The sequence below is a fragment of the Prionailurus viverrinus genome, chromosome D3 (assembly GCF_022837055.1).
Source record: "Prionailurus viverrinus isolate Anna chromosome D3, UM_Priviv_1.0, whole genome shotgun sequence".
Classification (NCBI taxonomy): domain Eukaryota; kingdom Metazoa; phylum Chordata; class Mammalia; order Carnivora; family Felidae; genus Prionailurus; species Prionailurus viverrinus.
In genome coordinates, this window is record NC_062572.1 from 66667675 (window position 1) to 66691500 (window position 23826).

Genomic DNA, 23826 nt, shown 5'->3' on the forward strand with positions numbered 1-23826 from the left:
GAGTTCTTAATCATTGTTTGACATAGTCTCTCTCTCTCATGTAATTGAGGTAAAATTTACATATACTGAAATGTACAGATCTGAAGCATACATTTAAGCAGTTTTGACAATGTATTTTGACAAATGTAATTTGAAATCCTCTCGTGATTTAAAGTATGTCCATTATCCCCAGAAACCTCCCTCCTGACCCTTTACAACCCCACCAGCTATTCTAGAACTTTATATAAATGGATTTGTACAGTATATACGTTTTGAGAGTCTGGCTTCTTTAGCTCAGCATTGTTGTGTGTGTGTGATTTATGTATGTTGTTGACTATATCTACACTTTTATTTTTATTGATGAATTTTATATCCCCCTGTTGATCAACACCTGGGCTGTTTCCAAGTGCTTTCTACTCAGAATTAAGTTGCTATGAAGGTTCTATGAAAGTCTGATTGTGGATGAATAATTTCTTCTCTCCTGGGTAAATCTGTAGAAGTGGAATTGCTGAGTCACAGAGTATATCTAGCTTTAAAAGGTGTGGCCAAATCAAATTCCAATGTGGTTGTACCATTTTACACCTGCTCCAGCAATGGATGAGAGTTTTAGTTGCTCCATATCTTTGTTAACACTTGTCAATCTTTTTAATATTAGCCATCCTATTAAGTACATAGTAGCATCTTGTTGTTGTTTAAATTGGCATTTCCCTGATGACAAATGATTTTTCAGGACATTAGCAGGTGCTCACTGATCATTGCTACTTCTTTTGGCCCAGAATATTTGGGCAAAGGTGTTTTGCTGGTAGGTAATGTTCAGTTGACTGAATGTTGATCCAGTCTTCCATACAGTTTTTTTCCAATTTCTTTGGTCAGTTTGTTCCAGCAAGAAAAGTGTCAACATTCTTTTATTTTTTTAATTTTATTTATTTTGAAAGGGAGTGAACATGAGTGGGGGAACGGCAGAGAGAGAGAGAGAGAGAGAGAGAGAGAGAGAGAGAGAGAGAATCCCAAGCAGGCCACCAGATGCTGAACCAACTGAGCCACCCAGGTTCCCCTTCAAATCCTTTTATTGTGGAATTGTCTCTTTCTTTAATTCTCTTAGTTTTTGTCTCAAGTATTTGAAGTTTTGAGTTGCAAACAAATTTAGTAGTATTGTCTTTTCTTGATGAATTGACTTTTTTTCTTTTTTATCATTTTGAAATGCCCCTAATTATCAGAATACCTTTTGTCCTGGTGTCTATTTTGCATTGCATTAATCGTCTCCAGTATTCTTAATGTTTTTTGTATTTTATCTCTTTCCATCCTTTTACTTTTAAGCTGTCTGCATTCTTACATTTAAAAGTATTTCTTGTAAACAGCCTACAATTGGGTCTTACATTTTTGTTCAGTCTGACAGTCTATCCTGTGTGTTGTTGTTGTTTTGGAGTTAATACATTTCGAGTCAATGTAATTACCAGTAGTGTTCAGTTTATCTACAATGTTATGTTTTCTCTTTGTCCTCTTTTCATTCTTTTTCCTCCTTTTCTGCCCTCTTTTGGACTAATTAAGCTTTCTTTAGTATTCCATAAGTTTCCTTCCATTGGCGTTTTAGATACATGACTTTGTTTTATTTTTAGAGGTTGCTCTAGAGATTACAATGTGCACCAAGTACCAAGCTACTGTGAACTATTATTACATCCCTTCAAATATAAGAACTTTAATAAACATATACAGTGGACCTTGAACAACAAAGGGGTTAGGAGCATTGAGCCCTGTATGGTTGAAAATCTGTGTATAACTTGTGACTCTCCCCAAACTTAACTCTACTGATAGCTCACCATTAATTGGAAGCCTTACTGATAACATAAACAGTTTATTAACACATATTTTGTATGTTTACTGTATAATCACAATAAAGTAAGCTAGAAAAAAGAAAGCGTTATTGAGAAAATCGTAAAGCAAAGAAAATACATTTACAGTAGTGTATTGTATTTATTGAAACAAATTTGCATGTAAGTAAACCCATGTAGTTCAAACCCATGTTTTTTGAGGGTCAAGTATATTCCATATACAACTCTGTTGTTTCTTGTTTTATTGTTTTACATTTTATTTCTATAAAAGTCATAAATTCTATGATTTATTGTTATTATTTATGCTTTAAGCAATCATTTGCCTTTTAAATTGTATGTGTGCCCACATATTTTCCATTTCCATAGTCTTCATTTGTTCATGTAGATCTGGGTTTACATTTGGTATTATTTCCCTTTACCCTAGAGAACTTCCTTTTACATTTCTTATAATTTTGGTCTGTCAGCAATTGATTCCTTCAGTTTTTATTTATCTAAAAATATTTTACCTTCATTTTTGAAGGATATTTTCACTGGTTATAGAAATTTAAGTTGACTGTTTTGTTTTTATTTTATTAACATGAAGATGTTATTTCATTATCTTCTGGCTTGATTTTTACTGATGAGAAGTCAGACGTTATTTTTGTCATTGTTTCCCTATAATGTTGTGTCTTAATTCTCTGGATGCTTCTAAAACTTTTATCTTTGGGGGGTGCCTGGGTGGCTCAGTTGGTTAAGTGTCTGACTCTTGATTTCAGCTTAGGTCACAAACTCACAGCCCGTGAGTTCAAGCCCCATGTCAGGCTCTGCACTGACATCATGAAGTCTGCTTGAGCTTCTCTGTCTTCTTTTCTCTCTGCCTCTCCCCTGTTCATGTGTGAACATACACTCTCTCTCTCTCAAAAACAAATAAACATTTTTTAAAAAACAACTTTTACCTTTGCTTTCCATCAGTGTGTTTACAATGTGCCTATATGTGGTTTATGTGTGTGTTTATTCTGTCTATTGAGCATCTTAGCTATGTGAATCCATATGTACTAGTCTCCTCTACTTCCGGGAAGCTAACTATATATGTTAGACTTATTGATACTTTTCCACAGGGCACTGAAGCCTTGGTTGTTTGTTTATTTTTGTTTGTTTTTTGTTTACATCTTTCTCCCTTCTTTCAGTTTGGATCATTTCTATTGTCTCCCCCTCATGTTCACTGAACTTCTCTTCTGCATTGTCCTATAAGCTGTTAAATACATCCTTTGAATTTTTCATTTCAGATATTATATTTTTCCAATTTAGAATTTTTATTTGGTTATTTTGGTAGAGTTGTTTCTCTGCTGAGATTCCCCATATATTCATCGATTATGTTCATCTTTTCCTTTCAACACTTGAACATTTTCATAACGGTTGTTTTGGGGGCCTTGGATCTGTATCTACTCTCTTGGTTTGGGGTCACATTTGCCTATTTTGTTGCTTGTCTGATACATCTTTTATTGTCCTGGATATTGTAGATATTATATTGTGTAGATTCTGGGTTTTGTTGTTTTCCTTTAAAGAGTTTGACTTTGTTATGATAGGTAGTTAATTTACTGGCAGATTAGCTTTATTCTACTGAGGATTCTTTTTAAACTTTGTTAGAGAGGGATTAACATAGTTTCTATTCTGGGGCTAGTGTAATCCTACACTTAAGGGGTACCATTTCTGTAATATCAACTAAATGTCTGGAATATTTATTTAAGTTACCCCACTCTGGCTAAGCAGAAATCCAACACTGCCAGGTATTAGTGATCTCAGAACTCTGTGTTCAGCTTATGGACCCCTAGTAGCTGCACTCTGCTGGTTCATGGAGTTTTGCCCTCAAGTGCAGATTAAAAGTTGGCCAAAGACATAAGAAGATCACTATAAAGGTTTCTAGGATTTCTTTTCTACACGGCTTCCTCTTCTCAATTACCCTGTCTCTCATATCCCAGTTCCCTCAGCCCCATACTCTGATCTCTGTTTCTTCCATGCAGTGAGATCACAGATTTCTGGCTTCTACTTTTCTGGGTCCATGTTCGGAAAGTGCTCTCAGCCAAAAAAAAGAGGGATATGGAGGCCTCATGAGTTTCCTTATCTCTAGAATCACAGCCCATATTATCTCTTGTCCAGTGCCTGAAAACAGTTGCTTCATATATTGTGTTCAGTTTTATATTTGTTTCCAGGGAAAGGGTAAGTCTAATACCTATTACAACATTGTGGCTGGAATAAAGTCAATGATCATTTTAAATTATTCAGAATTGCCCTGTACTCAAGGAAACATATGTTAGGGGCCTCTGTCTTTGCACCAGCTGTTATCACCCCCAGGAAAAGGAGTGTGTTAGTATCGCTCACAGCCCCCAAACAGCATATCAGGAATAGTTCCTATGGGAACTAAATCAAGGTGACTTCCCAGGGCAATTCATGTGACAGGAAATGAGGACACTTTCACTTTATATACATAATTGAAAACTTTATGTTCGTTTAGTAGCTGAGTAGTGTTTCTGTTCAGGCTGCTATAATGAAATACCATGGATGGGTGGCTTATAAACAACAGAAATTTACTTATCATAGTTCTGATGGCTAGGAAGTCCAAGATCAAGGTGTTGGCAGATTCACTGTCTGGTGAGAACCTGCTTCCTGGTTCAGAGATGGCTCTCATATGTCTCTTGCCTCACATGGAGAAGGAGAAGAGAGTTCCTTGGGGTGTCTCTTTGGGGGGGAGCATTAATCCCATTCATGAAAGCTCTGCCCTCATTACCTAATCACACTGTGTTCCCAAAGACCCCATTCCCTAAAACCATCACATTAGGGCTTAGGATTTCAACACATGAATTTTGGAGGGCCATAAACATTCAGTCCATCACACCCATGGAATCAGAGGATCATAAGACCATGGTTCAAATAAGGTACTCAGTGGCATTCTTCTATACCTACTGTTAGCAAGTGCAGGAATGAACTGGGTTGAGGAGAGATCCTCTGGGGTCAAGTTCAATGGAAGCTGATATATACATTTTTCCTCTTCATGAGCCTAACGGGTCATTCTCAAAGTCTTTCTTTAAGTGATAGAACCATCTCTCCCCAACCCCTACACTCATAAATGAAATCCTTTGCAGGGCTGTTATGTTTATTTGAGGGTTAAAAGAATGATGTGGAGCATCTCTCTTGCCCCATCCACTGGCTATAGTTCAGAAATGTCTTTACAAAATCCTAGGACTCTATGGAACACATTTGAAAACCACTGAACTAGAACATATCCTGATAATATCAGAGCCTCCCTAGTCCCTAACCCAGACCCCTGTCTTTGATATAATCCAGTGATTCTCAACTTTGTCTGCCCATTGGGATAACCAAGAGCTTTGAACAAAGTACTACTGTTCAGACCCCACTTCTAGAATGCAGATTTAATTGGTCCAGGTCAGATCCCAGGCATGGTATTCTTTATGAAGCTTCCTGATGATTCTAACGTACAGCCAGGGTTGAGAAGCTTTCATCAGACAGTTTCTGGTTACATTCCTTGTCTCCCACACTCAGTTCTTGCTCAGGCTCGAGCACTTGCTTTGAGCCTCAGAGATAAATGCCAGGATACCCCAGGGCTCTGGGTATTGGCCTGCATGAGTTGGGGAAATAGAAATCCCAGGGTGGGAGGTCATGAACATCTGCATTCCAAAGTCTTTCTGGGAGGACAACATACTCATCCACCCACACCATTGACTTTTCTGGCCACCTCACCTTGCAGTGTACTTGGAATATCTGAACAGGGTACAATGTTAGAGTGTCTTACTATGTAAGTTATAAAGAGTTCAGAGAGCAAAACAAGAATGCTCACTGGTGCCAGATTGCATGTCCTAACAGGCCTATGGTGATTTGTTCTGCACATTTACCACCAAAATGTGCTACAGATGTCATGGCAACCACACAAGAGCCCCACCCCAGAGGAATTATAGTATTGAAACATTAGATCAGTGCTTTTAAAACTTGATTGTGCTTCAGAATTATCTGGAGAGCATGTTAAAATGCACATTCCTTGGTCCCACTCTAGAAGATTGCAATCAGTAGATCTGCAGTGGGGCCCAAGGATCTGTATTAACAACCAGTACCTTAGGTAATTCTGGTACAGTGGCCCAGGATCTCATCTTGAGAAGCATCAATTGCCAAATTAAGAGCAAAAGTTCCCCTCGTTCCTTCATACCCAGGCATATTTTCCTACTCTTGTAAAGCAAAATATCTTACAAACAGTAAATTTAAATTATCAGTGTCAGCAGAAAGTAGCACAAACACAGCTAACCCAAAAGAGTAGTTTATCTCCCACAAAGTCATGCTTGATTTTTGATGAGTTATATGATTTTTCTCAGACCCAAATAGCCCTCTTCTCTCATTGTGACAACCCTTACTTTAGATAAGCCATAGATAAGACTGGGTGACTCATTTTCTTCCCATTTTTATGGATTTTTCAAGTTTTTATGCAGTGATCTCATGCTTGTTCTTAAAAGTAGACAAAAATCAAGTGCTTTTTACAAGGTAATCTAACTTACGCAAAATTTAAATGTATATGATCTATTATACATTGTGAAGTTATCCACTTCACAAAATAATTCTTCACATTGCAGAAGAACTTGCTTCCATAAACACATCCTTTAGAAGAGATATCTGTGTAGTTTTCAGAATGGTGGTTCAGTGATGAGCATTTGGCATCTAGGCTGAAGGGGCCCGGAAAGCATTTTTCTTATAAAAGTAAGCCACACCTTCAAAGTGACTGTATGTTTTCAAACAGTTCACGGGGGCGGGGGAACAGCCAAGAGAAATGCTGGGCTTAGTTGGTACTAAAAGTTTTCCACAAAATAATCAGCCCAATGTAGAATTCCATCAGGACTTGCCTTATTTGGTAACCATTTCAGGCAACACCCCTGCCATGGATGAAAGGTAGCAAAGAGGCTTTAAAAGATTCAGGTCTTACTCCCAGAAAAATGTAGAATCTAAGGGGGAGATGGAAACATGTGCTAAGTAGGTCAATAAAGCCCTCAGTCAAAGACCCCCCTGGGGAGACTGACTGCTGGAAGGGTGGGAGGGGGAGCCCCTAGCTTGCCCCAGCCAGCATTGAGCTAGGGGCCTGTTTTGCCACGTCCATCTCTGTCTCAATGGAGTAAGTACTCAATTCACAGTGAAGGACATATTGGAACTGACAGCCTTACCATTGTGTATATAATATGTCATGGCTGACAGATGAAGAAATGGGATTCCGTGAAATGCAATGGGATATAGCCATCAGCCGAGGCTGGAGAAAAGCCGTGTTCTCCTGGACCCCTTAGAGAACACTCCTCAGTTCTCTTTGCCCCTTCACTGCAACCCATCTCAGTGCAGGGTTTAAAGCACCATTTCCCCCCATTAGTCCTGATCCTTTGTTGTGCTTCCCTTTTGTCCACCCTGCCCTTTGATTGTGCAGCTCTCCCAGCAGGGCAAATTGCAGCTGAAATGGTAGAAACAATGAGATCAGGCAGTGTCCAGATGGAGGCACTGGGAACCAGGCACACTTAACTGCATTACTTTCAGCCGGTCTGCCCTGGGTATAAGTGAGCAGGCCCCACCTTTCAACTGCCGGAGTGAAATCCACCCTCCTGACAGTCACATGGCCTTCCCCAAAGGCAGAGTTAATTGGAAAGTGAAATAATTAACAGGAGATGAGAGAGAACTAAGTAAAAATTGCATTGAAGGGGAGTTACCTTGCAAATGCCTTTAGTCCTTAAGTATTTGGGAAAGATTTTTTTGTTGTTGTTCAACACCTAATGCATTTGAGCGCTCCAATTTCCTTACAAGCATTATCAAATGAATGATTGGCAGTTTATTATCTTCTGTGTGCAGCCACATATTTTATCATGGCAATAGGCATCTCAAACATGATTTTGCTTATTCACTCAACAAACATTTATTGGGAACTTTCTGGGTGGTTTGCTTTGTAGTAGGCATAGGGGATAAGAAGATAAATGAGTCTCTGACCTCAAAGTACTTACAGTCTAGGAGAGGGAGACAGAAAAGTACACAAATAAATGACACAAAGCATTATGGGGATTGTGATCGATGCCTTTATGAGAGACAATGGTGTTTGCAGAAGGGAATGGCATAAGGAATTAGGCTGCAGGGGGTAACTGTGTTTGAGACAATATGTTATAATATACAGGCCATTAATCTCACTATTGATAAAAAATAAAATATCCCCATAGCAAAATGTGTGTTCCTTTATTTATTCAATAAATGTTTATTCAATAAAAGTGCCTACTACTACTCGCCAGGTACTGTGCTTGGTACTCGTGTGATGATGTGTACAGGCTAGAAAGGGAAATGGGCTTTAATTCAATTAATGCACAAATAAAATGTAAAATTAAAACTAAAATAAAAGTACAACAAAGATGACATACCTGTTTTCATGAAAACTTCTAACAGGAGTACTTCTCTAAGGTAGGGGGCCTCCCTACAATCGAGCTGAGATTCAAACGTGAAGAGTAATAATTAAGGATTCTGCTAGGTTCCAAGAAGAAAAAGACGGAGCAATCGAGGGAAACTGGTGGGATCAGAGACCAAAAATTCCAGTTTCACTATGAAGTCCCAGTGTGAACTTCAGTGACCAGATCTAGAAAAGTGTGGGGAGGTGTGGCAAGAAAGTTGGGAGGGGGGCAGGGGAAACAGGTGACTATAAGTCCTGCTTTGCCGGAGTCCAAACTAGGAACTCAGATTTTTCTCTTTTTTTTGCACTGTAATGTTTAAGAAGTGCCAGCACTAATTCTCAGAAGTGTTCTAGTATGAGTTACCGCTTATACTATTGCACTAAAGAGTGAGAAATTTTGTTTCCAAGCCCTTTTGTAGACCTGTCATCCTGTGAGTACACACACAGTGCCAACTAAAATCTGAAATACAAATGACAAATTAGCAGAGCCCTGATTCATAAAAGATAAGTGGCATTCAACATTTTATGCCATGAATAAGATTCCTGTATTTTTTAAAAAATGGGACAGCAGCTTATGTCCACAGCAGTAATTTCTAGCAAAGCCAAGTGCAGGATTAGTCTAGATGTTGATGATTAGTGATGTCCCCTAAAACATTGCAAGATGAAGAAAAAGTAAATACAAAAAAGTAAATTTTTGTCTTAATTTTCTCCTAGGCACTTATAGGCTTAGCCTGGGGAGACTGTCTCATGATACTTAAAAAACAGAGTCCAATACTGGAAGTATAAACAGGATTTCACAAAATCAGGGAGGCAGAAAATAACTAGGGATTCCAGGAACCACTGTGAAAAAAACCCTACTTGCTTTACTGCATTGAATTTTACCCATAATGCTTTCTGACACCTGTGTTTTGATTCTTAATAGGGACTATAAGCAGTGTTTTCTAATGAAGCGTAAATGCTAGAACATCAATGGCAAATAGGCACAGATAGATGATAGAAACATGGGTAGATACATAGATAAAGACAGATACATATTACAGGTTAAAACTTCCTAAGTCCACTAAGCCAACCATCATTTACTTCTCAGTGGAGATATTATCCAAAGCTTTCTTCAATTTACTAGTATTTTCCATTCTTTAACACATCTTAGGATAATGCATCCTGTATGTTTACTGCTTGTGTTTATAAAACAGTACTTACGATAAACTTTGAAGAATGCTTCTTTACACTGGTGGCATGGCTTAAAATCTATCTGCAATAATGTTAGTGTATCTACATTAAAAAAAAATTGGGTTTATGTCTTGGGCAAGCTGGGTGGCTCAACCAGTTGAGCATCCACCTTCAGCTCAGGTCATGATCTCATGGTTCATGAGTTCAAGTCCCTCATTGGACTCGCTGCTGTCAGCACGTAGCCTGCCTCCGATCTTCTGTCCCAATCTCTTTATGTCCCTTCCCAGCTTGTGCTCGCTATTAAAAATAAATCAACCTTAAAAAACCTTTTAATATCTCAAAAAGACATTCATTAACTACTCCCTCTGTGACTTTGTAGGCACTGGTTATGTCTGGCCTCTAGCACAGGTTCTGCCTTTCCGGACTGAAGGGTCAGTCCTCAGGAAGGTGCCGAAGTCTGGAGACTTTCCTGTAGAATTCATGCTGGGAGAAGCACAGCTGACAGAGTTGGGAGCAGTGATCTTGAGTGACTGTGCATTTTTTTTTTGACCCATTTATGTCCACGAGACTCAAGGTTCCTTTTGAGATTGTCCAGGAGTTTTCTCAAGAAAGCTGTCAGTGCCTAACTTGGGTTTCAGGATGCCTCAGCATACTAACTCCCAACACCACATCGCTCCTAAAAGTCAGAAGGGTGGAAGGTCTTTTGAGTTTCTTTCCTACTCCATTTCTTCTTCTCCATGTCCTTGACTGGCTCCCTTGTCTTCACACAGTCTTCAAATTCCCCCCTTAGTTCCTCAGTTTGTGCTGTTTTTCCTTGTTGCAGTGGTTCCCAGTGAACTACTTGTTTGAGCACAGAGATGCTAAACTCCCAGGTAAAGTGCAAACAGAAATGAACTTCAGTAGGAGGAAGCAAAGGAAGGACATGAGTTGGAGGGGAAGCTGGGACAGAAGTAAGAGGCAGCTTGAGTTAGGCAAAGGGACTGGGGAGTTGGAAAGTTCACATTCTCTCCTGGGCTCTGCCACCATAGGCAGGACTCACCATTAGAAAAGTTTCAGCTTTTTCATGCATACAAGTCGGGCTAAGCTAAGTGACCAAGCTAAGTGACCTGCAGGGCCTGTCCTCTATGCTGAGATTGCATTCAACCAAAAGATTGGTAAAAGTTCCTATTGTTAAGGGGGATAAAGATGGTGATCAAAGCATCCTTATTAATGTTCCAAATCTGTGCCACATGTTTTTACTTCTGCAAATGAGAAAACCTTCAAAACCATTCTGGAATTAAAGGTGGCCATTACCAACTTTCAAATAATAAAGCCTTTTGACATTGAATTTTAAATATCTCCAACATGCTCATCTTTGTTTCTCTCTCTCTCCTTCTCCACCTGCCCCACCTTTAGGCTTACGAGCGGCCACAGAAACACTCAGCTCTCCACTATGACCCAGGCCTCCCACAGGACGTCACCAGTGACACCTTAAAACCAAAGCACCAGCAAAAAAGCAGCAGCCAGAACCACATGGACTGGTCCACCAACTCTGACAGTGGACCTGCCACTCAGAATTGCTTCATCAGTCCAGAGTCTGGCAGAGAAACTGCAAGCACCAGCAAGATCCCTGCTCTTGAGCCCGTGGCTTCCTTTGCAAAGGCCCAGGGTAAGAAAGGCAGTGCAGGGAGCACATGGAGTCAGTTGTCCAACAGCAGCAAAGATCTGCTCTTGGGAGGCGTGGTCCCATCCCCAGGCAGCCACAGCTCACCAGCCCCACCCAGCAGCTCTGTCGAGTGCAATGGGCTTCAGCCCTTGGTAGATCAAGATGGCGGAGTTGCAAAGGAGCCCCCAGAACCACCTACTATAGGCAGCAAGAAAAAGTCCAGTAAAAAAGATGTGATAAGTCAAACCATATCAAACCCGGACCTGGACTGGGTCAAGAATGCCCAGAAAGCATTTGACAATACAGAAGGGAAAAGGGAAGGCTACTCTGCAGATAATGCCCAAGAGGCATCACCAGCCAGGCAGAACACGAGTTCTGTCAGTAATCCTGAAAATGACTCAAGTCATGTCCGGATTACTATCCCTATCAAGGCACCCTGTCTAGATCCAACCAGCCATAAGAGGAAAAAGAGACAGTCCATCAAAGCAGTGGTGGAAAAGATCATGCCAGAGAAAGCCCTGGCTTCTGGAATCACTATGAGCAGTGAAGTGGTTAATAGGATACTCTCCAACCCTGAGGGAAATAAGAAAGATCCCCGTGTCCCTAAGTTGAGTAAAATGATAGAGAACGAGTCCCCCTCAGTTGGCCTTGAAACAAGTGGAAATGCCGAGAAAGTCGTTCCAGGAGGTCTGTCTAAGCAGCGGAAGCCACCCATGATCGTGACGCCTCCAGCGTGCACAGACCACTCTCCATCGAGAAAGCTGCCAGAAATCCAGCATCCCAAATTTGCTGCAAAACGGAGGTGGACATGCAGCAAACCAAAGCCCACCAGTATGCTTCGGGAGGCAGTCATGGCCACCTCCGATAAACTGATGGTGGAACCGCCATCTGCCTATCCCATCACCCCATCCAGCCCTCTGTACACCAACACAGACAGTCTTACTGTGATCACGCCAGTCAAGAAGAAGCGGGGGCGGCCGAAGAAGCAGCCTTTGCTCACGGTTGAGACGATTCACGAGGGGACTTCTACCAGCCCGGTCAGTCCCATCAGCCGGGAGTTCCCTGGCACGAAGAAAAGAAAGAGACGACGCAGTTTAGCTAAGTTGGCCCAACTAGTGCCAGGAGAGGACAAGCCCATGAGTGAGATGAAATTTCACAAAAAAGTTGGAAAGCTTGGGGTGTTGGATAAGAAGACCATCAAAACTATCAATAAGATGAAAACACTCAAGAGAAAAAATATCTTGAACCAGATCTTGTCCTGCTCCAGCAACATTGCTCTGAAGGCTAAAGCTCCCCCAGAGACCAGCCCTGGGGCAGCAGCCATCGAGAGCAAATTGGGCAAGCAGATTAATGTCAGCAAGAGGGGAACCATCTACATTGGCAAGAAGAGGGGCAGGAAGCCAAGAGCAGAGCTGCCACCCCCATCTGAGGAACCCAAAACAGCCATCAAGCACCCAAGGCCTGTTTCTAGCCAGCCGGATGTTCCAGCCGTGCCTTCCAACTTTCAGTCACTTGTGGCGTCTTCACCAGCAGCTATGCACCCACTTTCAACACAGTTAGGTGGGTCAAATGGCAACCTGAGCCCCGCCAGCACTGAAACCAATTTTTCAGAGTTGAAAACTATGCCAAATCTCCAGCCTATCAGTGCTCTTCCAACCAAAACCCAAAAGGGAATACACAGTGGAGCCTGGAAGCTGTCTCCCCCCAGGCTGATGGCCAACTCACCTTCCCACCTTTGCGAGATTGGGTCACTCAAGGAAATAACGCTGTCCCCCGTGAGCGAGTCGCACAGTGAGGAGACCATCCCAAGCGACAGCGGCATTGGGACGGACAACAACAGCACGTCTGACCAAGCAGAGAAGAGTTCAGAATCCCGACGGAGGTACTCTTTTGACTTCTGCTCCCTGGACAACCCGGAGACCATTCCGTCTGACACCAGCACAAAGAACCGGCATGGCCACCGGCAGAAGCATCTCATGGTGGACAACTTCCTGGCCCATGAAAGCCTCAAGAAGCCAAAGCACAAGAGGAAACGGAAAAGCCTGCAAAATCGTGATGACCTTCAGTTTCTGGCAGACCTGGAAGAGCTCATCACCAAGTTCCAGGTGTTCAGGATCTCCCACCGGAGTTACACCTTCTACCACGAGAATCCGTATCCCAGCATTTTTCGGATTAATTTCGATCACTATTACCCGGTGCCATATATCCAGTATGACCCATTGCTCTATCTTCGCAGGACTTCAGACTTGAAGTCAAAGAAGAAGCGTGGTAGGCCTGCAAAAACCAATGACACCATGACAAAGGTGCCTTTTTTACAAGGGTTCAGCTACCCTATTCCCAGTGGAAGTTACTATGCACCCTATGGAATGCCTTACACATCAATGCCTATGATGAACCTTGGTTATTACAGTCAGTACCCAGCTCCTTTGTACCTGTCGCACACACTTGGAGCAGCTTCCCCATTCATGAGGCCAACAGTGCCACCACCTCAGTTCCACACAAGCTCCCACGTGAAGATGTCTGGTACAGCTAAGCATAAAGCAAAGCATGGAGTGCACCTGCAGGGACCTGTCGGCATGGGCCTCGGCGACATGCAGCCATCCCTGAATCCTCCCAAGGCGGGCAGTGCCGGTCTGTCCAGTGGTCGGCTCCACAAGAGAAAACACAAACACAAGCATAAGCACAAGGAAGACCGGATTCTGGGGACCCATGACAACCTGAGTGGTCTCTTTGCAGGCAAAGCCACAGGCTTCTCCAGCCACATCCTGAGCGAGCGGCTGAGTAGTGCGGACAAGGAGCTCCCACTAGTGAGTGAGAAGAATAAGCATAAGGAGAAGCAGAAGCACCAGCACAGTGAAGCCGGCCACAAAGCTTCTAAGAACAACTTTGAGGTGGACACCCTGTCTACACTGTCACTTTCTGATGCCCAGCATTGGACACAGGCCAAGGACAAAGGTGACTTGAGCAGTGAGCCTACAGACTCGTGCACAAAGAGGTACTCTGGCAGTGGTGGGGATGGTGGCAGCACCCGACCCGAGAGCCTGGACGTGTTCAGTGACATGACCCCTTCAAATGACAAGTGGGACAGTGACATGAGCGGGAGTAAAAGGAGGAGCTATGAGGGCTTTGGGACATACAGGGAAAAGGACATCCAAGCCTTCAAGATGAGCCGCAAGGAGAGAAGTTCTTACGACTCCTCCCTGTCTCCAGGTAAGGCCGTGTTTCTCCTCAGACCTAGGCTGTCTTATTATTTCGTTGCTGGGCTTTGCACGTCAGGAGTCTGCCATCATTGACACACTGTATTCACTAGTTTGCAGAGAGGTAGGGACCAGGTGGAAATGGGCGTTCTTCACATGTGACTTTGCAGCACTATTTATACACGGGTTACTTGGTATTTACTGCCTTTCCTCTCAGAGTCATTGCCTTGGGATCCATCAACCTAGAGACAGCCCCAGTAGCTACCTAGACTACAACCACACCCACTATGTGTATACTTTCTATTAGAGATGCTATGCTTAAGTCCTCATCCAATCTGATGGTGCAGTTTGTTAGTGGCATAAACCCTCTAAAACTCACTAAGAATTCCAGTAAGATCCCAAGAATGTCAATGCTGGATGGGAGCGATATCTAGTTCATCTGGCATGCTGCCTCCAGAAGTCCCACATCCTAGGTGAGAAGTCTACAGCAGAGCCATTGGAAGCTGCCCACCTGTGCATCCTCAAGTGTACCTAATGAGGGAGCCATAGCTCCAGGCTATCTTGTCCTCATTTTGTCCATGGGCATTTGATAAGCTTCCCTGAGGAGACCCCACTCATCATTTCCCCGCATGAAGGGGAGGGAGCCTGGCTGAAAGGTGTTGCAAGCCTCCTGCCCCTACGGGAACTTACTGCTGCATCTCTTGGCATGTCTGCTGGGAGTGGGATTTTGCCCACTGATTGCTAAACTTAAAGTACTGGTTGCTATTAGAAAGAGCTCATTCCTTGTCAGTTGCTGGCAGAATTTCCTTGCTAACGTTCCCACCCACACAGACCTTCCTTGCCACAGAAACTTGATACTTCGGCGTAAGTATCCCTTTGTCCCTGTCCAGACATCATGAAAGTGATAAGACTCTTGTAGAACAGAACAGTTGTTTATGAGGAAAACAGCAGAAGCACCTTTTTTAGGAGCTACAGAAACTAAAAGGATTTCTCATGCTCCCTCTACCCCCAGATAGTACAAGCACTCTGGCCACAGTCTGCTTTTAAAAGACTAGTCATCTTTATTTCAGGTTTGGGTGTAGTGTTTCTTCTCTGTGATGTGTACCTCTTCCCTCCTGGGTAGTCCATCATGAGTGAAGGTGAGGGCAGTGTATTCATGAGGAATTAGAGTCATTTTTCTAGGCCAGCAGACTTCAGAAGAAATATGATTATGAGTTGGAAACCACTTAAAGATTGCCTCAAATTACCACTAGCTCGTGAGTTGCTGTAGTTGTGGATGTTCTCCTTGGTTAATGAAGAGACCAATTAGCAGTCATGTCTCCTACTGAAGGTGATAAATGGCCCACACTTCATAATTGCCCAAAGTGGATAAATTGCCCAAAGTGGATGTTCTCATCTAAGTTTCTCTGTTTCTCATCATCAGACTTTGTTGAAAGTATTTGTTTTTTTCTACACAAAGCTCAAATTAAGCCCACCTGGACGGAGTTGCTAGATTAAACTTTTACATGAGAAAAACTATTGCTCTCTTTCAATATGGTGAAATTGATCCACAGGTCCAACACCAGCCATGGACAGAGGGTTTTCTTCATTTTTTTATTGTCTTGGCATTATTTAGCAAAACAGTAATGTTGCCATGTTATTACTAAGAAGCCACAAGCAAGGATCCTAACTTAACAGACCTGAGAAGCAAGATCTTAGAAGCCAAAATCTCTATCCATCATTGCTCATTAGATTTCTCAGCAGTCATACCAAGATTTTTCTCTGGTTGGACTACATTTCTGGGTGCTGGTTGACTTCATGAAGGTTCCCAGATAGAGATCCATCTCTGATCCCTGTGTGTCTCTGAAGGTGCCCACCCTCTTAGCCATACAGTTGTATCTGGGTTTGCATTCCCATGATGGCATTACTTTCTTCAAAATTCCCCTTCCTGTCCCTATCTTCTTATTCATTCTTTACTCTGCCACATCAGGTGAAAAGAAACCAGCATTATGACAAGTGTCATAAAAGAAGCTGGGTTCAACCTAATTGGGTATTAATTGGGTACTCTGTGATGTAGGACCTTAGGCATGGCATTCTGTTTCTTTGGGTTAGTGTCTACTCATCTGTATCTGACAGGGTTGGGCCAGACCTCTTTCATATAGTATGTTTCAGTTCTTAAAGCCATTTCGCATGCATTTCTTGATGACACCCTACAATCTTAGAAGAGAGGTATTTTCATTTCTATTTTACAAATACATTGAGGTTCAGAGATCAAGTGACCTGCTCGGGTTTAGAAAGCCATTATTTATGATTTTAAGCCCAGGGCTTTGGCCATCGCATTGCAGCTTGAACACATGCCACCAATAGTTAAGCCAAGTCTAGAACACTGGTCCTGGTCCTCAGCTCAGTACTCATGTATTCCTCTATGGCCCTTCCTCTCAGATATCCATCCATCCCCCAATTACATGCCTTTCCCTAAGGCATCTTCACAGCGATTATGTGATAATTACAGAAGAGAGTAATTAAGGAAAGACCACATCCCTGTATTCAATTCCCAACCAATGAAAAAGGACCCCTAATGGCCCAACCTTTTCTAGACATTAGCCTGGAAATGTCTACCTGGACAGGCTTCCACCTCTGCTCCTACTGCAATCCAGTTCTCGGAGTTATTTTTGCTACTGCTTTGTGCTTACTCTGTGTTATATTTTTTTCTTCTTCAGCTTTTTAATGAATCATAGTTGTTGGTGGTTTCTATATCTATATGAGTTATGTCTGTTGTCCCTACACATTTTGTTGAATATGTTACTGGAGGAGATCAGATTCTCTATCACTCCCCTCCCTTCCAAACCTTGGCCTCATCTCACCTGTATTCCAAATGTCCCTGCTATTTCTGAACCCCAAAAGCATCAGGGACAAAATGCCTTTAGCAGCACTTGGAATTCAATGTCAGAGTTTGTCAAGACTCCCTGAAGAGTGCTCACCTTAATGTGACACACTTGAAGGAACACCAAGTCCCATTGAAAGGTGGAAGGCAGGTGGAGTGAGACTGAGGTTACTGGAGGCATTAAAACCTTTAAGAGACTTTACCTGAGTCAAGGTGTCTCTTCTGTGGATGATACTGAGGGTCCTGCTTGGAAAAAAGTATCAGTATTCCTCACAATTTCTCTCCCTCACCTTTTCTTTCTCCACTCTGGATTCATTCCCTTAGCATCCCAATGTCCTATTTCACATGAGCTAGTCTTTTCTAAAATAGATATGACATAAATATAGATGCCATTCTTTAGCCTGTTGAGGACCAGATTTAGGAGCTAAGTCAAGAGAGGACTTTGAGCATTCCCTGAGATCAGAGCTGATGGAAGACACCATATAAATGGAAGTCATTACCATTATGGAGACAGAAATTAGAGACTTCATTTAGCAATAGCAATAGTTGCACACTCCATTTCCTCTTTCCTGCTTGGAAAATCATTCTTTCTCCAACCCCCTTGGCCCAGCAGATGGATGCATTGTTTTGTTAGCCCCCTTACAACACACCTAGAGCTTAGAAGTCACATGGACTCTTTACCATTTTTCTCTATTTTACTCCTTCTGCTTTGTTTGTTTGTTTGTTTGTTTGTTTGTTTCAGAAGGCAGTGGATCTTTTGATCTGTTTTCTAAATGGATACCATCTGCTAAATCTCCATTTATAAAAATGCTTGTCTGGGACGAAATAATGGATAAGCAGTGGGAAGGTGCCATCCACAGATACCCAAAGCTGGAAGGAGCCTGATGGGCCCTCATGTGCACCTTTCTCCCACCAGGCATCACCATCTTTAGTGTACTGACATGCTGCAGATTCTTAGAAGAGCAATCCTGTCCAAGTTTGATAACACATAGTCAGAAGGATGCCACATGCTCTCAAAGCCAACTTCTCCTTAGGTGGTGGAAGAGGTCTGTAGTGTGAGTGATGTTCTCCCCATTCATACCACTTAGAAACAATTTTTGCATATTTTGACCTAATATTATGCTGGGAACTTCAGACATCTTGAGCCCTGCTATCCAGGCTCCCATATGATGTTGGAGACACAGTGAAAAGAGTCAATTTGCCTATGTTACCTCTTCATCCAATGCCATTAATTAGTCAAGGTAGCCATCCTGAGTCCACAGATGTCAAGTACTTTCCTCACAATGAATGGATGCTGAGAATGAATCCCTGGCTCTCCTCTCAGATGTCAGAATCTTGCCATGTAGGTAGGTAGATTCCCTTGAGCCTGGACGATTCCACCTCTCTTTGTGGCTTCTGCTTTGCCCTTTGCCAGCTCCTCTTCTCAGCGCCATGGGGCATTGTGGGAGGCAGTCTCTGTTGTCACTCATAGGCAGGAAATAGATGCCCAAGCCAAGAATAATACAAAACCCTCCTCCAATCAGGCATCCAGATGAGGAAATTAGCCACATTGATGAAATGTCATGAAAACTATATAAAAGAACTATGTGTGAGGAATGTTTTCTACAAATAGAATAGAAGGAAGAAGAGGTCTCATGGGAGAAAAAGTTAAGACCAGGAAAAAAGAAAGTGAAAAATAAAAAGATGATGAAGTGCAGTCTGTTTAATCTTAATCCAGGTTGAATTCTGGGTCATCCTGTGGGAGGAAATGAAAGATTAATTAGCTAATGGCTGCTGTGTGGTTTAACAGGATTATGAGCACCTGGCCCAGTCTTGTCTCCTCCACTATTCAGCTGAAAGACCTCTTCATCTTTTTCACTCTGTTTTCCCAAGTGGGACTGTGGTAGGAAAAGTTCTGACCAGATCTCATAGTCTCAGATTCTAAAAGTCTCAAATTTATACAGTGCAGTTTGAATGCAAACATATACGCACATGCATGTGCACAAACATACAGATTGGATAGTTAGGAAGAAAGTGCTCAAGTTATTGGCCAACTTGGCCAATTAACTAGCTGTGCAATGAAATTTCCAAACAGATCCCTCTGGTCTATGTATTAAATTATATGACTCACCACCATTCATCTTTGGCTCCAGCCACTTCCTGTAGCCATTTGATTTCACTTTTCAAAAAAGGTGGAACTCTCCATACCTGACCCCCCACCAACAAGTTAGCTCATTCCTTTTCTGTGCTGAACCCACAGTCATCACCTTCGAAAAAAGATTAGAGCACTTGTGTGACCCATTGCCCGGGAACAGACAGAGCATGTTTGCATTTGTATTTAGACTCAGAAGTAAAAGAATCTTAACAATGTAGTATAAACACCTCATTTTGCTGATGAGTACATTGAGGCTTAATAAGGTCAAGTGACTCATCCAGTGATACATACCTAATTGGCAGAAGAGCTCAAACCCAGAAGCTTAACATCAGGGAGAGGGAGAGGGAGGGGGAGAGGGAGGGGGAGGGGGAGGGAGAGAGAGAGGGAGAGGGAGAGGAAGGGGGAGAGGGAGAGGGAGAGGGAGAGGGAGAGGGAGAGGGAGAGGAAGGAGAGGGAGAGGGAGAGGAAGGAGAGGGAGAGGGAATAAAAGAAAAAAAACTAGAAAGGTGAGTTGTGGGAGTGATGTTAAGCTATATGTTTTCTTTTGCTGTGAGCTGTTGTAAAAGGTAAGCATCTATTTGACAATAATTTGGTTTCCAGGCTGTCTCGGGGGACCCATGTTTGGGACTGGAAACAATCTTTGTGGGCTCTGATGGAAGTCATTTTTTTTCCTTTCCTGTCTTAACAATTGCACATACTTATTTTATTGGGCCTCCCAAGGTTCCTCCTAAGGTTTTCTCTTGGAAACCAAGAATTAATCAAATTAAATGTTGTGACCCATAACTTTCTGGCAATGAAAGAAAAAAATCTTAGATTCCCAGCATCTCTTTTTCCACATTAAAATCAGAAATCAAGCCATTCTGCCTTTGGAGCAAGAAGTCCCCAGGCCATTTATCTTCCCACAGTTGGCAAACGCTCCCCTGTCCTGTTGGAAGTTTTTATTTATACCTTGTGGCTTTGGAGAATTATGCAGATTCAGGTGTGGGTGCAGAGAGCTTATAGTTTCAACAGACTTGGCTTTGATACAACATGGAGCCTTTCTTGGCTAGAGAAATCAATAAAGCATGCTTGCCAAAGACTGGTGTGTCACTGGGGCAGAGATGAGGATGGTGCCTTCAGAAAGACTTTCCAGAAACCCATCTCTTTCACTCTATAAATGAAAAGGTAATGAGACTGAATACTTGCTTGGATTGTGGCATAGGCTCGTGTCAGTATAACACTTAGTACAAATTGGCTGAATTCAAGGGGGTGATAATGACAAGCGAAAATGTAAAAAAGGATTTCTTTGGTGGCTGGTACACACACACACACACACACACACACACACACACACATATACATACACACGTTTGGTGCAGTCCTGGGGGAGGAATTCAAGGATTAATAAACTGGATGCTTATGCCCTCAAAGAAATTACAATCCAGAAGTCTCTCCTGTTAATGCAGAGGAGGAAACTGGATGAAGCTGATCTTACAAGGCAGGCTATAAGCGCCATCAGAAGCCACAGAGGAAGCGATGGGGCTGCCCAAATGAGGGTAAGCCACCTCCATGTTTTCAGTACAAGTACAGCAGTGGAATCAGAAATGCTTCTTTGCAGTAGTTGCTATTTAAGATGGGTCTTGATAGATGGAAGAAGCTTTGGAGAGTGGAAATGGTAGAGGACTGAAGGGAGGTGGAGGTGAGGTGGGGAAGCAAGCACAATGTGGAAAGGAAGCCATGTAAACAAAGGTATTTAGGTGGAAGTACCCAAGAAACATTTGAGAAATGGTGTTTACTCCAGTTTTGTTGAGGATAGGATCTGCAGTTGGGGATCATGACAGATAAGGCGAGAAAAGACTGTTGTCCTCATGAGTTAGGGTTTTTTTTTTCCCTGCACTGTGAGGCTTGTGCTTAATGAAGTAGGCAGTGGGAAGTCATTTTTTAAATGGGCAAAAGTCATGAAATGACCAAATTATACTTTGTCTTTCTTTCCTGAACACTCTTTCCCACTAGTCTGGGTTGAGCCAACCTGCTCCATCTTTGGTCTTTCCATACAATATGCTAATTATCCATGTCTTATTTGGGTTGTGCCCACCACCCTGCTTTCCTTCCCTACCCTAGCACCCACATTATAAGTAGCATAAAAATATCATTACTCAGGTGAGTCATTCTTAATTCATCTCTTTTCCTCTCTAGCTAAAGTCAAAGATGATTCCAATATGTTGGCCCCAGACAACTGGAAGAGTGGTAGCATATGAACAGAATTACAGAAATCAAAGAAAGAATCTGGTTGGTGTGCAAGAAATTGAGTTGCTAAGGCAGAAGTCAATAGTGCTGTGCAGAGCAAGAGAGAGAATTATAGAGAATAAAGAAAAGAGGGTGGAAGAGAGGACCCTGTGGCTCACCTTAAAGAGAGAAGCAGAATAAGAGGGAATCAGGAAAGATGCAGAGAAGAAATGCTGGAAATGTTGGAGGGAAACCAAGGAGTCAAAGAAGAATGCATTTAAGAAGAACTCCAGAAGCTTCAGAGAGTTCATGGGAGATGAGAATATGTATGAACATATCAGTGGTCCTGAAACAACAGAAAATTTAAATATGATGTAATTAGTGCCTCATATGGTTATGGCTTGGTGGGCCATGTGCCAAATACAAGTGATAAGAAGTTAAAGAATTAAGTGGACAATGAGAAAATGGGGGCTGTAGGTGCAGACAGTGAAAGTGGTTCTAGCCATGCTCCAGCTTCTAAGGAGATTTTATTTCTTATCAGCCTTTGATGGGAGGTGATGCACCCAATCTTAGTATGTCTTAAGCCTAATGTCCCCACGTCTGGAGGTATAAAAACAATGCGAGAACCTTTCATGCTGTGCCATTCTGCCTTCCCATGAAATCCATGTATAGAAAAGATAAAGGTTATAGTATTTGAAAAGAGGTAAGAGTCTAGGCCAGCTCCCCCTTCCCTGCCCCACAGACACTTGAGCACTTAATTTTTGATCATGGTAATATCTATTTGAAAACTCCTCTCTGTGGTACCGTGGGTGTTGGCTGTGATCCTGAGAACAAATGGAAGATCAGTCCTGGCTGTCACAAGTTCTGACAAATGCATCTTTTATTGAACATTTACTATATGCAAAGTATTATAGACTAAAGCCCAATTGTTGCTCTTCCAGAGGTCTTCACTACTTTGCCGAATGAAGTATATATGCTGGCTCATAAAGACCCTATATTCACAAAAATGATCAGGAGCTCTTTAGTTACTTAATATATATCACAGTGCCAGGGGCAGTTAGACCAGAAGAAAAACAAGCAAGGAAGGGCTCCTACTTCAAGTTCCTTATACTATACTGAAGGGAGGCTAAGTTAGCATACATAAAGCAACCAGGGAATAAATGCAGACCAAATTTAATCCATGCTCAGTGGCCAACAGTGGGGGCCATAGGGATCCAGGATCAGGAAAGATAATAGTATTCAAAAGACAAAATCCTAGAGCCAAGCCTTGGAGAGTGGAAGTGTAGTGGATGAGTGTGGCCACATGCGGTAAAGACGTGCAGTTGGGCATATGTGGGGGGTACAGGAAGGCACCTGGCTGACTGAAGTCTGCAGTTGGGTGGGAAAGGTTTTTAAGAGGCAAAGCTGCCATGCAGAGGATGTGAAACTGCATCCTGGAGGATGCACTGAGAAGGACACACTGACATTAAAGGGTGCTGGGCATGAAGGGTTTTGAGCTTGGTGCTAGCTTGGTGCTAGGTGCCAGGTAAAGTGATCAAGTGCCAGGAAACACGCCTATCCTCAAAGACTTTGTAAAGCTATCAGGAGACAAGCGATGGATATATACACATATGCAAAGCAATTAGACACAATAGTGAGAGTCCATACGTTTAATGACTAGAGATAAAAACCCATTCTACAGGAAGAAAGGACCCATAAAATAACTTTCAGAGTAATAACCTGCATGTTGTAAAAGCAAGTTGGTATTGGTGTTTGTCCCATTGCATAAGGACTCAGAGCAAGTCAGAGGTATTAAGAGAGGATCGGTAGCACATCCCTCAGGCAGCCTCTGCTGTGGTGTTTGCACTCTTCTGTGAAGGGGTTAGGGAGCCTGGGAAGGTGGGGAGTAAGTCCATGTGGAGATGGGGCTCCCCTCGTTGATGGAGGATCTAAGGACACACAGAGATGAAAAGCTTTCCCTGAGGCTGCATCCCAGTCATCCTTACATCTGAACAGGGTGCTATGCTCTTCAAAGTGCATTTCCTTACTTTTATTTGATCTCCAGAATCCACTGAGGTTTGCAGATAGATGTTGCTCTCTCACTTGACAGGCAAGGAAATCAAAACCCAGAGGGTTAAAAGTCTTTGTCCAAAGTCACCGAACCAGTTTTGCACAGAAAAAGTGCTGGCTCCCAGGTTTCCTGATTTTTCTCATCAACTCCCTTTTCCACTAGATTTTCTATGTCGTTGACAAGGTCAATAATATGACTCAGCTTCTAAGTTATCCTTAAAGAACCGTTGCCAGTGGGTTAAATGGTGGAGTGCAGAATAAAGCACTAGCGATTTGGTGTTGGTTAAAATTAGTTTTTTATATAGAAGAAGCT

General features: G+C 42.5%; 1 protein-coding gene across 5 annotated transcripts in view; it reads left to right on the plus strand.

The window, feature by feature from the left end:
- Positions 1 to 23826, plus strand: part of SETBP1 (SET binding protein 1) — a 376861-nt gene that overhangs the window by 252212 nt on the left and 100823 nt on the right. For 4 of the 5 annotated variants that reach the window (XM_047827602.1, XM_047827603.1, XM_047827601.1 and 1 more), the window contains one exon: positions 10816 to 14275. In XM_047827602.1, coding sequence (XP_047683558.1) covers positions 10816 to 14275 — 3460 coding nt within the window. Of the gene's footprint in view, positions 1 to 10815; positions 14276 to 21434; positions 22504 to 23826 lie in introns of those variants that run through there. The other variant, XM_047827604.1, reaches the window with a different exon arrangement.